At 60.7% G+C, this 14,063-nt stretch overlaps 1 protein-coding gene across 1 annotated transcript; it reads left to right on the top strand.

Moving 5' to 3' along the window:
• The first annotated feature begins 1,447 nt into the window (after positions 1 to 1,447).
• On the top strand, positions 1,448 to 13,959 carry LOC134501760 (drebrin-like). Its single transcript, XM_063309691.1, has 10 exons — positions 1,448 to 1,646; positions 4,959 to 5,011; positions 5,368 to 5,480; positions 7,603 to 7,677; positions 8,374 to 8,451; positions 8,538 to 8,671; positions 11,163 to 11,217; positions 11,900 to 11,962; positions 12,388 to 12,490; positions 12,870 to 13,959. The coding sequence occupies exons 1-10, from the start codon at positions 1,555 to 1,557 to the stop codon at positions 13,475 to 13,477; spliced, it is 1,374 nt and encodes a 457-aa protein (XP_063165761.1). The 5' UTR covers positions 1,448 to 1,554; the 3' UTR covers positions 13,478 to 13,959.
• Positions 13,960 to 14,063: the final 104 nt, after the last annotated feature.

Consider the following 14,063-nt stretch of genomic DNA (forward strand, 5'->3'; position numbering starts at 1 on the left):
CCGTGTGTTGGCTGGATGTCCCCAGTTGCCTTGGTCTGCTTCTGCATTCAGGGCAGGGGTCTGCCTTCACAAGGGTCGGGATGGCGCTGGAGCAGAGCTGAGACAGCTGGAAGTTCTTTCCTCTCCACTCCCCCACCTGATGAAGAAGATGCCCAGGGCCTACCTAGAGCCAGACCTTCCCTGGGTCACCGTGTGTGGCCTCCCATCCACAGAGCAGCTCTTCCTTTTTGTGGTCCCCAGCACGGACCTGGGAGGTAACTGGAATCAGACAGTGGCTGTCCCCTCTGGGGCTTGGTAACCCAAAGCTGCCCCCCACCCAAGGAAGGGAGGCTCCAATCTAGCAGGCCCTTCGAGGAGGACCTCGAGCCTGGCCTTCGGATTGTCCTCCAGTCCAGGGGAGAGGTGGGCTCTCCCAGCACAACACCAGCGGCAAGGTGTCTGCAAAGGACCCTGCCGTTGGGCTGCGTGCGAAAGAGCATTCTGCTGGGGAGATACTTTAACTGACCAAATAAGGGAATGGGAAGGAGCCGTGCAGCTGACTCCTGGTTCCTCGCCAGGTCTGCCGGAGGACCGAGGGACGGTCCCAAGGGGGGGCCTTGCAGAATGCCCTGAACATTTCCTAATGGAGGATTCTTGGGGTGGGTGGGAGGCGCTGCATGAGCCACAGGGATGTGTCCTGCCCAGCAGAAAGAGGGAAAAAGAGTACGCCCCTCTCCCCAAAGCTGAAATGCGGCTCACCTGAAGAAAACACAGGTCCTGCTCAGGGCAGATGAGCCATGGGAGAAGACAGGCTGTCCCCCTGGGGAGTGGGCTCAGTCCCAGACCCCTCCTTTTCCAAAGCCACTGGGATGCTACAGGGGGTTGGCTGCCCTTGCGGGGGGCGGGGGGCAGCAGTCCAAAGCCTGGCCAGGGCCTGGGCTTTTCTACTCCTGAAAAGGGGCTCCGGAATGTCTTCCCTCCCGTCCCCCAGACACCCACCGGCAAGATACCCAGAGGAGGGTCCAGCCCAGGGCTCATTTCGCCTCTCTGTCCTTCCTGGAAAGCCCTGCCTCAGCTCAGCCCCTGGCTCAGGGTGCTCCTGGGACCTCACCAACCCCATCCACGTGCAGAACTGGGCAATGAAAGTCCACTGCAGCGTCCCTGGAATTTCCCAGGCCAGAGGGGTTGAGTGCAGAGATTTAATTTCAGGAATGTGTGGCCGCTTCCTTTCAGGATGCGCGCACCCCCCCCCCCCGCATACGCCCAATCCTGGCATTCACAAAAGCCCTTGCCCTGCGCGTGTGTCCAGCTCCAGAGGGCACCCCCCTCGAGACCCGCGCGCAAGGCGACCGGGCAAACCAGTAAGTTCACCGCGGCGGCGGGCGGCGGGGCCCAAGTCGGCTCGGGCTTGGCTTTGCACCACGTGGTCCGCTGCCCCGCCCCGCGGCGATCTTCGCTATCCCGCCGGTCCCTCCCCGCGGTGTGCTGGGGCGGAGGCGGGGAGGGCAGGGGCGCGCTCTTCCCGGCCCGCCGCCACCTCGGAGCCGCGGTCCGTTCGCCGTCGGGGGTCTCGCGATGGGCAGCAGCGCCGTGGACCTGGACAAGCATAGCCTGGCGCTGCTGGCCGCCAAGAGCGACGTGGTGAGCGGCCGAGCGGCCGCCAGCTGGTGAGTGGCGCGGCTGCCCTTCCCGGACGGGGGCCGAGGGGCTCCGGTGCCCGCCCTCCTCCCAGCAGCCAGGCTCCGGTGCTGCAGCCTCCCGGACGCGGTGGGGCGCGGGCCTGCCGGGCGTCGGAGGTGGTCCTTGTGGGGCCGGAGCTCGGGCGCCCACGGAGCGGGCAGCGCGACGCCGCTCTTGGCTGTGACTTTGGCAACCGGGGCGGGAAGGAGCCGCGTGGCGTGGCGTGGCTCGCGAGCGAAGTTGCGCCGCGCAAAGCGGTCAGCGGGCCAGCTGGGTCTCCTGGGGGGCGGGGGCGGCAGGTCGCCTTTCCCCCAGTCGCCTCGCCTCAGTGCCCGCAGTGGCTTCTGCTCTTTGCCTCCTGGAAGGCAGCCCAGCCCCGGAGCCACTTCGCCCCCGCCCCCCGGGAAGTCCCTGGGGAGAACTCGGGGAAGCCAAGCGGCGCTCCTTCGGAGAGTCGAAGGGGAGGGGAGCCGCGCTGGGAGGGAGGCCCGACCAACCCACCTCCGCCTCCCAAGTCCTCTGCTGGACGGCAGAAGTGCTCTCCTGGGACATACCCCCCAGGCAGGGCCCGGCTGGGCCCGGCCTACTGCTCGGCCTCCCCTCCTTCAGCTGCTGTCCCTCACCATTCTCAGCCTGCTGCAGGGAGCTGCTTAGGTGGGGCGCTAAATGCCGATCTCTCCTGGGACCACCTGGGACCACCGTGGGCTGCCGGAGGGCACTTGCCCTTCAGCAACCCCACGGGCACAGGAGCTGCTGGTGCTGGTGCTGGTGCTGTTCTGCTTCACCAGCCTCTCTCTCCCAGGGAGTGCCAGGAGCTTCTGGCTGGGGTTGCAAAGTGCTGTGTACAGGGGCATACTGGTGGATGACAGTTCAGCTGTTGGCAGATCACCCCCCCCCCCCAGCCTCTCCCTGCCACCTTCCCTGCGACAGAGCAGCAGGTCAGGGAGAGGGGCAGCCCAGAGCTTAGGCCCTTCTGCGCACCCTGTTTCTACTGTGTGCCAGCTTCAGGATGACGGAGCCCAGGCCTCTGCCCCTGAACTTGGTGTGTGGAGGGGGGAACGAAAAGTGAGGACTTGCCCCCTTTCTGCTGGTCAGATGGTGCAGCTGAAGTTCTGGGTGCCGGAAGCTGGGCCTGCCAGCCCCTGTAGGGCCAGGTTTGGATTCCCATGGGCCTCATCCTTGAAGACTCCACCTTGCCTGGCTTGTATGGATGGATGGAGCTCGTATGGAGCCCAACCAGCCTCTTTGGCACTTGCAGAAGGTCTCTTTCGCCAGCAGAAGCTGAAGGACCTGCACCTTCAACTCTGTCTTGGAGAGTGAGGAGCCGTCAGTGGGAAGGGTGGGGAGATCTCAGTGGGCCCCTCTGGTGGGCCTGCCCCCCCCCCCCGCGCGCTTGCCCCAGAGGAGGCCAGAGGCCAGGCCAAGGGAAAGGAAGCTGGCCATGCTGGGTCCAGTGGACCGATCCTGCCACAGATCCTGCCCATCCAGGTCGCTGTAAGAAGGGTGTGGCTGAGATGGCTGCTGAAGCCGAACCATTAGCAGCAGCTGCAAAAGGGGAGTGCCCCAGCTGCTCTGGTGGTCCTTGCGTCCCTGTCCTCTGGCCAGGCGCTGAAGGGAGGTATGCACGCGCAACCCTTCCCTGTGCAAGCAGTCTGGGTGCACAGGTGTGTGGGTAGGGGTCAAGGGTCAGGCATCAGCAGAGGCTGCTACAGCTTGTATCTGTTTCAGAACAAGGCCAGAGGGTGAGACTGTCCCATGCAGGGAGGAAGGGGACAAGGTGGGTTGGGGGTTGCCCTCCCTCCTGCTGGCTGAGGCCAGGGAGGGGCAGGGAGGCCTGGGGGGGCAAAGCTGCTGCTGGCCTTGTGCAGCGGGCTAGCCCTTTTCCTGGGAATGCCACCTGGGTGCTTGGCACCACCTGGGCCTCCTTCAGCCAAGAGTAGCCCCTCCTGCGTCTGTCATTCCTGCTCAGCAACACAGCCCAGCCCCAGGAAAGCAAGATGTGCGCTGCCACACATGTCCCTCCCTCCCTCCCCACCTCTCTTGGAGGATCCGCAAGGGAAAGGGAATGGGGGGGGGTGGAGGGCGCTGGGGGCTTGGCTTCCCCAGAAGGAAGGGAAGGAGCCAGCTGTGCTTTCTTCAGATCCCAGTGCCGTTGCCCCACCTGGAATGCCCAGAAGGGAGGCTGTCCTGCACTGGTGCAACTGCTGTGGCCACTGGGAGCACAGCAGGAGCTGCATGCAGGGAGGAAATGAAGCACCTCCTTCTGAGGGGCTGGGGGAGGGCTTGGCCCCACATCTCCCAGCAGGGCCCCTTCCCTTGGATCCCCCCGCCGTGCCCCCCTCCGTGCCCTCCTCCAGCCTCCATTGTCTGAGAGCGGATGCACTTCCTCCTGCTCAAAAGACGGAATGGGGAGGGGGTAGCAACTGCTGGGGGGGGGGATTCCACCTGCCTAAGGAGCCCAGCTTGGCAGGCATCTTGTTTCCAAGGGCAACCAGCCTGGCAGGGGCGAAGGTGGCAGCCTCCTCTGCCCTGAAAACCAGACAGACCCTCTGAAGCTTCTCTGGTGCCTTTCTCCCCCTCAGACCCAGTAACAGAATGATGGGGGTGCTGGTGGGGAAATAGGTCTTGGGGGTGACTTGAGAGGCAGGTGACTCTCTGCTGTGTGGCCAGGACTGCCACCATCCAAGGCCTGGCCCTGGCCAGTCGTTGGGGTGGTCATCATTCCAGCTCCACGGTGGCAGCAGCGTCTCTTCCCTTTGTCTGGCCGGGAATGGGGGCGGTGGGGTGCCTGGCTCCCAGAATCAAGGTGGGGCTATGGGATCTTCCTGGCTTGTACCATCTGGTGCCCAGACTGAGAGCATGGTGTTGGGGAATGGGCTGCATGTGTGAGGCTGGAACTCACATATTCTCTGCAGGTGGGCCGGAAACACATAGGCTGTGGCATGTTTTGCAGCAGGTGGCCAGCATGTGGTCACTTGGGGAAGGCAGCCATGGCCACACAGCCTGCAAGAAAAGGAAGCCAAAATGCACAGAGACCGTGCCCTAACTGGGCCACCTGAAGCTCTTCAGCAGAGCTACAGGCTTTGCCCTTCGGTGTTCAGAGGCCATTAAAAAGGGAGCGGCAGGAGGGGGAAGGAGAAAGGGCCTCCGCTTCCAGCCAGGGCACCTATTGAGAAGCAAAGGCCTGGCTGTGCTGGGCTTGGGCTGCCGCTGATCCTCCTGTTCAGGGCCACAGTGGATGATGGGGCCTGCAAACCCCCATGCCTGGCTCCTAATGCTGACCCCTCTCTGCCATCCAGGGCTCTCTTTGGCTATGAAAAGTCCAACGAGCTGAAGCTCCTTGACTCGGGAGGTAAGATGGGAAGCCTGGCCACACTCTCTCTCTGTCGTATCTACCATAGTGGGGCCTGGGATGCCCCAGAGATATGGGGGGAGGCGGCCAGGGCCCCCTCGGCCTGATCCACAGGGCTCTGCTCTGCCCATTCCTCCCCACTCTGCTTCCTCTCTCCTTCTGTGGCTCCCAGCTGCTGGGATGATGCTCCTGGGAGGGAGAAGGGGCATCTGTGGCAGAGAAAACAGGTAGCTCCCTGGGAATGGGGTTCAGCTGCTTGCAAAGGGTGGGGTGGGACAGGCTATATTCGGAGGATCTGGAGGTCAGGGGCATGGCGCCTAGGAGCCCCATCTGCCTAACCGGGCCTCCCTCTGCAGGTGGGGGTCCGGATGAACTTGCCAAGCGCTTCCAAAACGGGCGCATCATGTATGGGTTGTGCCGCCTGTCTGAATCCGCTGCAGGGATGCCACACATTGTCCTGATCCGTTGGGTGAGTGTGCAGGAGTGGGATCTGGGTCTGTAGCTGTGGTGGGGGGGAGCAGAGAGGTCATGTGGCTGGAAGACAGTGGCCACACAAGTCAGATCCAGCTGCTGTACAGGCTGTCCTCGAGTAACAACTGTTCCTTCAGCAACCTTTTGAAGTTACAGCTGCGCTGAACGAAGGGACTTATGATTGGTCCTCAAAGTTCTGGCCGTTGCAGTGCCCCCGCGGTCACATGAACAAAATTTGAGCTCTTGACAACCAGCTTGCACATAGAACTCGTTGCAGCACCCTGTCATCACGTGGTTGCCATTTGCGACCTTCCCTGCCAGCTTCCCACAAGCAAAGTCAATGGGAAAGCCGGCAGGGAAGGTCGCAGGTCGCTCCGGCAAGTCTCCCCCACCCCCAGCCTTTCTTCACTCGCACGCTCCATGCCCTCCTTCCCCCTTCGCCTGCACGCATCCTGCATGTTCTTTTCCTGGCCTTCCTGAGCACCCCCTCCCGCAACTCATGTGTGGCCTGCGCTGGGCCTCCCAGGGCCTCCCCCACCCCTGCAGCACCCCCGCACTCTCTACCCTGGATTCTCTCCACTTCTCATTTAACGACCCACCCACGTGTCTGGAGTTACAACAACTGGGACTGCCTGGATTGTCGTTAAGTGATACAGTCACATGACATCGCTTCCAACCACATCACTCAGCGATGGCAACGCTGGTCCCAACTGCGGACGTAACTCAACTACCTGTATTCGTCCTGCTCCTGACCTCCCCAAGGCATTGCAGCCCACCCTCTGCCAAGGTGGAGGCTCCTGGTTGCAGCAGCTCTCCAGGGCCGCCCTCTTCTCCACCTTCCTCCTCCAGAAGAGCCGACTGCTAGTCCCTGCCACCCATCCTTCCCTTGGGTAGGCCACAGCCGTGTCGGGTGCGTTGGGCTGAGCGAAAGAGAGGTGGGCCCCAGCTGCCTCCGAGGGCCTCCCCAGCAGAGGGGGATGTGAACCTGGCTCGCCCGGTGCCAATCCCAGCCAGGATTCCCCCCCCCCCGGCTTCAGGAGCTGCGCTCAGGCCCCCCCTTCCCAGTGTCGGGAAAAGCATCCAGACCCTCCTCTTTAGCCTTTGCCATTTTGGATACGTTAACAATAGTCTCTGCTTATTGCGATCTCTTTTTTTTCCATTGTTCGCCACCTTGAGTGGGTAGAAAGGTGGAAGAGTAAATCTCGGGGTGGGCCAGCCATTGGCAGGGTGGGAGCAGAGCACGTGCCTTCCAGTGGCCTGGGGGAGCCCCCCTCCAGGAGGGCTGGCCCTACGAGGACACTGATTAATTTGTAGCTCCTGTTTCTAAGGCTGCCCAACTCAGACAACTCTGGGCTCAGCGGGGCAGCAGCTGGAGGGAAGGAAAGCAAGTGGCAAGGGGCTGGGGCTTCTGGCTGGCCAGCGCTGCCCCTTCATGGAAGTGAACCCCTGAAATCATGGGCTGGGGGAGGCCAGAGGTGCGTTTCCAAGTGGCCGAGCAGCCATTGGAAATGGCAGGGCCTCCCTTTGGAAGAGCCAGAGAGGAGGCAGTTGTAAGGAGCACATACAGGGTGCAGTTCTTCACAGCCTCCAGATGGAGGACGGAGCGCTGGCCCTGAAGTGGATCTCCCATTTGAAGGCCCATCTCTTCCACTACCCTGTCCCCCCCCCCCCCCGCAGTCTCTCTTCCTCCAGAGGTTAAGCCCTAGAAAGGACTGGGGGTTTCTGTGGCAGAATGGGGATGCGGCAATGCAGGGAGAGGGAATCTCTGCAGCTCTGGTGTATCTAGAACAGGGTTTCTCAAGCTCAGCAACTTTAAGTTGTGTGGACTTCAACTCCCAGAATTCCCTAGCCAGAAACGCTGCTCTCGAACAGGGATACTGTGCCTAATTCTCCAAATCATGTGCTCCTTGCTGTGGAGGAGGTGGGTCCTCGTAGCCGGGATCGCTGCGTTGATCTGAGTGGGGGGACGGCTGTATTCTCACGGCCAAAAGGACAGGAAGGCAACAGTTGGGGGCTTCTGGAGGGGCCTGCCTCGTCTTAAATTGTGCAGTTGCTGCAAGAGCCTTTGAGAAAAGGGGGTTGGAAAGGAGAAGACCACCTGGTTCCTTCTTTGGTACTAGGTTGGCGAGAAAGTCCTGGACTCGCAGCAAGAAGCATGTGCTGGGCACCTGCCAGCCATCCGGGCCTTCTTTAAGGTGGGTGCTGTAGGCTGTAGGAAGAAAGGAAGGACCTTCCCCTCCTGCAGGGTGTCCTGGGTACGCCAGAGTCTTCCCCGGGGCTGCGGTGCCTTTGTGCCTGGAGCGCCTTGCTTTCTGCTACTCTTGGAGGAGCCGCTACCCCCCCCCACCTGGCAGCAAGGAGCCGCTTCTTTGCATCCCCCACGGCCCTTCAGGGGCTCCGAAAGAGACCACAAAGGCCAGGATCCAGCTCCAGGACGGGCACCCTTTCCCCGCTGGCCGCCGTGCCTCCCTTGCCCTGCTGATGGCCTAGCCCCGGCTGTGGGAGGCTGGGTGGGTCACCTAAAGGAGTCGGAAAGGGTTCTCTGCGGCCTCTGCCCAGCACCTTGCAGGAACTGCCTGAATATTCCCAGGAGCAGGACTTCTGGGCCGGGTTGAAGGGGGGTCCCTGCACTGCTGCCACCTCTCCTCCTCTGCAGGAAGTCCACCTGGTGTTGAAGGCGAGCCGGGCTGAGGAGGTGACCCGGGAAGGGCTGGTGCACCGGCTGTCCCTGGCGGCCCCCCCAGGAGCCACCTTCCCCAAGAAGGACCTGCCTGAGAGCCACCCTGCCACTTGCCTTTGGCAGCCATGCCCGGGGGTGGTGGAGGCACCTGAGGGATGTCCCCTGGGTCGAGGGAGGCTGTTTTCAGGGCCCCCCTTGTTTGCCTCCTCAGGGCACCAACTACCAGAAGACCAACCCGCTCCTGGAGATCCTGCACACCAGGAGAAGCTCCTTCTGGGTGCAGGCAGAGGTGAGGGGTATGTGCTGGGCTGCTGGAGGACGGGCTGCAGCGCGCTGGGTCGGCGGTGCCATTCTGCTCTCCCTGACTCCCTGCAGCGGGAAGAGGAGCAGCGGCGAGCCCTGGAGGAGCAGAGGCGCTGGGAGCACCAGCGCATGGAGGAGGAGTGCCGGGAGGCAGCCGAGCGGGAGCGCCGGGTGCAAGAGAAGGAGCAGCTTGTCCAGGAGCAGAGGTGGGCTGGGCTTGCTTGCCGCATGGACCGCCGGCCCCTTTCTGCGGCCCGTGGATCTGCCCTCTGGGTCCGAGGGTCTGCTGCTGCTTCCAGATGCATTGCCCTGCTCCCACACACATTTGCCTGGGTCAGTCAGGGGAATAATGTGCAACCCCCCCAAAAAGGTCCGTTTATCACTGACTTAAATTTAGCCCTAAATGGGCCAGTTTTAGCATTTACAGTGTTAGGCACTGCAGCAATATCTACAGGTAGTCCTCAACTTAGGACCATAATAGGGACCCAAAAATTCATGGTTAAGTGGCGCAGTCGTTAAGCAAGGCATCGTGTGACCACACCCGATTTTACATTTTTTGTGGTGGTCATTAAGTGAATCATGGGGTTCCCCATTGATTTTGCTGGTTGGAAGCCAGCTGGGAAGGTCGCAAATGGCAATCACGTGACCCCGGGACGCTGTAACCGTCCTAAATACATGCTGGTTGTCAAGCGTCCCCCACTCCATTCTAGAACTCATTGCCATAGTCTGGAGGCACAGGACATGCTTCCCAGATTGGCTGCAGTGGCCAAGTCACGCCTCCTGCTGCCTACCTAGCCAATGGGAAAGGGCTAGTGATGCAATGAAGCCTTGCCTGAACACTTCTGCTCCAGCAAGGGCTCATGGGATATCAGGCGCTTCCTGGAGAAAGTGGGTGACTTTTGAGCTGGGTGCTCTGATTGCACATTGCAAGACGTTTTTGTAAGACGCGACTTGGTCAGTAGTCAACAAGGCTGCCATTGGGAAAATAATAATCTTCTGGCCCAAACAATGTTTTCTAAACCTATGTTTCTCAGGCTTGCTTAAGGAAAGTGCCCAGACATCCCCTTCCTTAGCCCCTCTGGTCCCACTGGACGGCCCACGCGATCTTCCTGGGCTGGCTCTGCTGGCCAGGGAAAACAGATCCCCTTACTTCCCCTGCTGTGGCCATGTGCCCTGTCCACCCAGAAGGGTCAGAGCCGAGCAGATGGTGGGAGGTGGGCGCCTGGCTGATGTGGGAGCAGAGTGGTGAGGATGGGTTTGGGCTGGAGCCCGGCCAGCCCCGCCCTGGATCCCCACCATCCTGACGGGGACAATTACTCTTTCTTTTACTTCCCTCAGGAAAGGTTTAATGAGCTGCCGGGCCACAGGGCAGCAGACCAATTAAGGCACACAGAATGAGGTAGTAATAAACTGCCATGTCCTCAATTATGCTAGAAGAGTGAGTGTCCGGCCTTTTCTGGGAGCCCACTGGAAACCGAGTCCAGAACCCCGATCTCACCAGAGGGTCTGCTCTGGCCCCAGAAAACTAGGGGGAATGACCCACCCAGAACAGGCCTCAAAGGTTTGGGGACACCCCCCTCCCCAGCTTTCTGGGAGGTGCCCTTATCAGGGGTGTGTGTGTGGGCAGCATGCCCACAGGGGGATGCCTGCAGGAAGCTCATGAGCTGCTGCCAGCGCAGGACTGCTGGATGCTTGGCAAGGCGACTCCAGAAACGCACATTGACCCTGGAAGGCCAGCGCTGCCCTGGACCGGCGCTCTTCGGCAGGACCTGCCCCAGGATCAGCCTCACTGGGAGTGCTGGGGACTTGCCCTCACCCTGTCTGTCTGGGCGGAAAGGCTGGTGGGCAAGATAGGTCTTATCTGCCCCCTTGAGCAGCACCGGATGGGGAGAGGGACCCCCTGTGCCCAGGGCAGGGCCCCATCAGCTGTAGACAGCCAGGGCTTGACTTAGCACAGACCAGGCTTCTTGTCCATGAAGAGATTTTGTTTACCTCTTGATTTCCTTTGCACGTCACCCTGAAAACCCTGGCTGTTGGCAGCCAATAGACTGTAAAGAGAAACGATGGAAGCAATGTTTTAAATCAGACGGGCTTGACCTAAGGCCCAGAACCCCACAAAAGCCCCCACAAAAGTGCAGCTTCCACAAGAGTGTTATCATGCTGGTTCTGTGGGGCATGTTTCTGGGCATGCATCAGTGCAAATGGAGCACCTCCCATAACTCTTTAAAGCAGCCACCTCTTTTCTCAGAAGTACAAGCAATCCAAGGAAAAGGTGGAGTTGCTTTAAAAGACCACAGATGGGTGCTACTTGCAGGCCCCCACTGGCTCGGGAACACCTCTTTGGAGTCAAATGAGGTGCTGCATGACTCTATTAACCACTCACACATTACATTTAAAGGATAAATGTGAAATGAAAGGTAGCTTTTGCCCTGCCTCCCTCCACTTTTTGCCTGGAAGAGAGACACACTAAACAGGACGGGAAAGGAAGCCAAAGGGGATTCTCCTGCCCCCCCAGCTGGTGGGATGGGCATTGCCTTCTCTCCCTGCTCCCACCAGACCCCTTCAGACAAAGCAGCACATCCACAACCCTTGGTTTCCCCACATGCGGTGCCACAAGGGGAAGATCCACCTTTGCCACCCGCAGGAGCGAGCTAGGGAGTGCCATCTCCTGAGCAGCTCTGCCACCTCCTCCCACAGGAAGCAGCAGGCCCAGCGGGAGGCAGAGGAGCATTGCTGGGAAGAGGCCCGTCGGGTGAGTGCCCCTGCAGAGGCCTGTGGGAGCTTTACCCTCTCCCCCACCCCAGGTCTGAGGACAAGCTGGGCGGGGCGGGGCAGGGCAGGGGGCCCTTGGTTGATCATGGGATGGGGAAAGGCGTGTTGGCAGAGTGCTAGGAAAGCATTTGGCCCAGGAGAGATCAAGAAAGTCACACACCAGGCATTTCTATAAAAATAATTTTATTTACAGAAAACAAACATATTTAAAGGCTGTTTGCTGAGAGGAGAGATTTCTCTCAGCTGCATATTCTCTGCAAGCCTACACAGAAGGGAAACTGAAACTAAAACAAGTTCAGGCAAGTTCCTCCCTTGGGCAATGCAACCATTAACATGTGAAAAGGGGACAAATTCAACCTCTTCACCCTGCCAAAATGATTAGTTACCATAGTAACCTTAATCTGTAGTAGAAAACCTTAATCTGTAGTAGAAAACAATATATTAACAAGGCATGGCCCCCCCCAGAAGCCCAGGTGGCTGCAGGGGTTCCATGTGTAGGGTTTAAGGAGGCTTGGCAGGCTGAAGTCCAGCAAGTGACTCTCCTCAGCATAGGAGGCAGGTGCTTTACCTGTTGAATTGATGCCTGCCATCCAGCTCCCTAGAAATCGGTATCCCAGCTCCTACCCCCTGACTGTGGCTTTCTCTCTCCTCTTGGCTGGCAGCGGGAGCAAGCAAAGGCGATTTCTCGGACGAGTCCTTGGAGCCAGGCAGGAAAGAGCGCCCTGGTGAGCAAGGGGTTGCTGGTGGTGACTCCTTGGCCACCGTGGGCACTGCTTGGGGCACTGGGGTGCCAGTGGGCCATGGGCACGATTGGTGCAGCTGGGCCTGCTGGCCAGGCATAACATGTGTTTGGCAGGAGGTCCCAGCCCAAGCCACGTCTTGCTGGAGGGCTGCACCCTTTCCCTGGAGCTGCTGCAGCACATCCAAGCCTTCCGCTGCTTTCCCCAAGCCCACTGAAGCCCTTCACCCTCCCTCGGGCTCCACTTTGAGGAAGCTCTGGCAGCACCAGAGGCTGTTGCCCATCGGGTGTGAATGGGCTCGCTTGCAGAGAGGCATGAATCAGCCCCTGCTTGGGGAGGAAAGGGGACAGTGGAGGGAGAAGCCCCTGGGCCGCACGCATCCTGTCAGCAGCTTCTGTTGTCTTTGGCAGCAGGATCCTGCGGCTGGGCCGGGTTCGCAGCAGCCCCACCACCCATGGGACTCCTTCCAGCAGAGAGACCGGCCAGGCTGGGCTTCGGGGGACCCAGGGCCAGGTGAGCACCACCAGCTTCTCCCAGGCCGGCCCTGCCGGGGACCAAAGAACCTCCTGCGGGCCGGGACTGCTGGGCTGGCTGGGGAGCTCCCTTTTCCAGGCGGGAGCAACACGGGGATCTGGGGGGGCAGCTACTTTGGCAAGGGCGCCATGTCTCCCCCCTGCCCGCATCCTTTTGACATCCGAGCAATTTGGGGTGTTGTTGCTTTACTTCCAAACTGGAGATACGGCCAAGTTTGGTTTGGACGTGTGCGTGACCGCTTTTCTTCCCTGGCCTTGAACACCCCAATTTTCTCAGGGAGATTTTCAGGAAAGGCCACTGCAGGCTGGCTCATGACACATCTCCTCTCTGTTCTCCCCCACCGCGGCACCTGGATCAGGAATGCCACGGCGCTGTTTTCTCCGCTACCAGCGCAGCCTCACGGAATCCGCTTACATCTTCCGTCTTCCAGATCCAGATCTCTCCGGCAGCTTCCAGGCCTCACCCCCTGCCATCGGCCCCAAGCCCGGCACTCCCACCTCTGACCCCGAGGGGAGGCTTCCCAGCACCGGCAGCCTGCCTCAGCCAGCTTTGCCATCCACCAGCAGCCTGCTGGCTCTTGCTCACTGCGAAACAGAGGCAGCGCCCCCACGCAGTACCCCCTGCCCGGCACCCCCAGCCCTTGCGTGTGCTTTGAATGGTGCTGAAGCTGAGCCTGCCTCCCCCCCTCTGCCGCCCGGCCCCTCCCCCTCCCCCAAGAACGAATTCGAACCCCCTCGGGGGCAGGGGTGCTCTCCCCTTGCTGCCCCCTGCGGGGAAGCCCTGTCCCCCAGCCCAGCCACCTCTGGAAGGGCAGCAGGCTGGGCAGAGCTGCCCGGCGACAGTGGCGGCCGCCCCAGAGCAAACCCTCCCCCAAGCGCTCTTCCAGGGGGGACGGTCCCCACAAAAGGTAAGCCCGCCTCCCTGCGCCTTGCTCGAGGGGCAGGGTGGGCATCCGAAGGCCGGTAGCAGAGGCCGCACCACGTGCACGGCCAGCTTGGGAGAAGGGCAGGTGGCTGGGTTCATGTGGCGGGTTCAGGTTTAGTAGTGCTGGAGGGTGCAAACAGCCAGAATATGGGGGGCAGCCCCTGCTTGGGCTTTGCGGCTCTCAGTGCCCTCCCGCTGGCACCCTTCTGCCACAGCTGGGGATCCTGCCTCCTGGGAAGTGGGGGGCCCTGCAAGCGGACCGCCTCCAGTTCGGTCGTGTGATGCAAACCCTGCCCTGGAGAACCCTCCATTTCTCTTGCTTGTTTACGAATTACTGGGCTTGGCCTGTGGCTAACAAAATGTGCCTCCTTTGGTTCAGGGATCGGGCCTCAGGTGTGGAGGATGCCCATAAGATCAGGCCCTGCCCCCCCCCCTCCTTCCCTAGGTGCTGCTCCAGGCTGTGCCGGGTCCGTCCTGCCTTCTGTGCGCAATGGGACAGGAGGAGAGAGATGGCGTGGAGAGCAGGTGGTTTATGTGTATTTCTAATCCCCACCTTTCCTCACAGTGTTTACATGGGACTCTCCCTTCCTTTTATTCCAACAACAGAGCTGCAAGGTAGGCTGGGCTG

The sequence above is a fragment of the Candoia aspera genome, chromosome 8 (assembly GCF_035149785.1).
Source record: "Candoia aspera isolate rCanAsp1 chromosome 8, rCanAsp1.hap2, whole genome shotgun sequence".
Lineage (NCBI taxonomy): Eukaryota > Metazoa > Chordata > Lepidosauria > Squamata > Boidae > Candoia > Candoia aspera.

Coding starts and splice junctions, on each gene's coding strand:
- LOC134501760 (XM_063309691.1), top strand. CDS start 1,555: ATGGGCAGCAGCGCCGTGGACCTGGACAAGCATAGCCTGGCGCTGCTG. Junction 1,647..4,958: donor GGCCGAGCGGCCGCCAGCTG/GTGAGTGGCGCG, acceptor TCTGCCATCCAG/GGCTCTCTTTGGCTATGAAA. Junction 12,491..12,869: donor TTCGGGGGACCCAGGGCCAG/GTGAGCACCACC, acceptor CACCTGGATCAG/GAATGCCACGGCGCTGTTTT.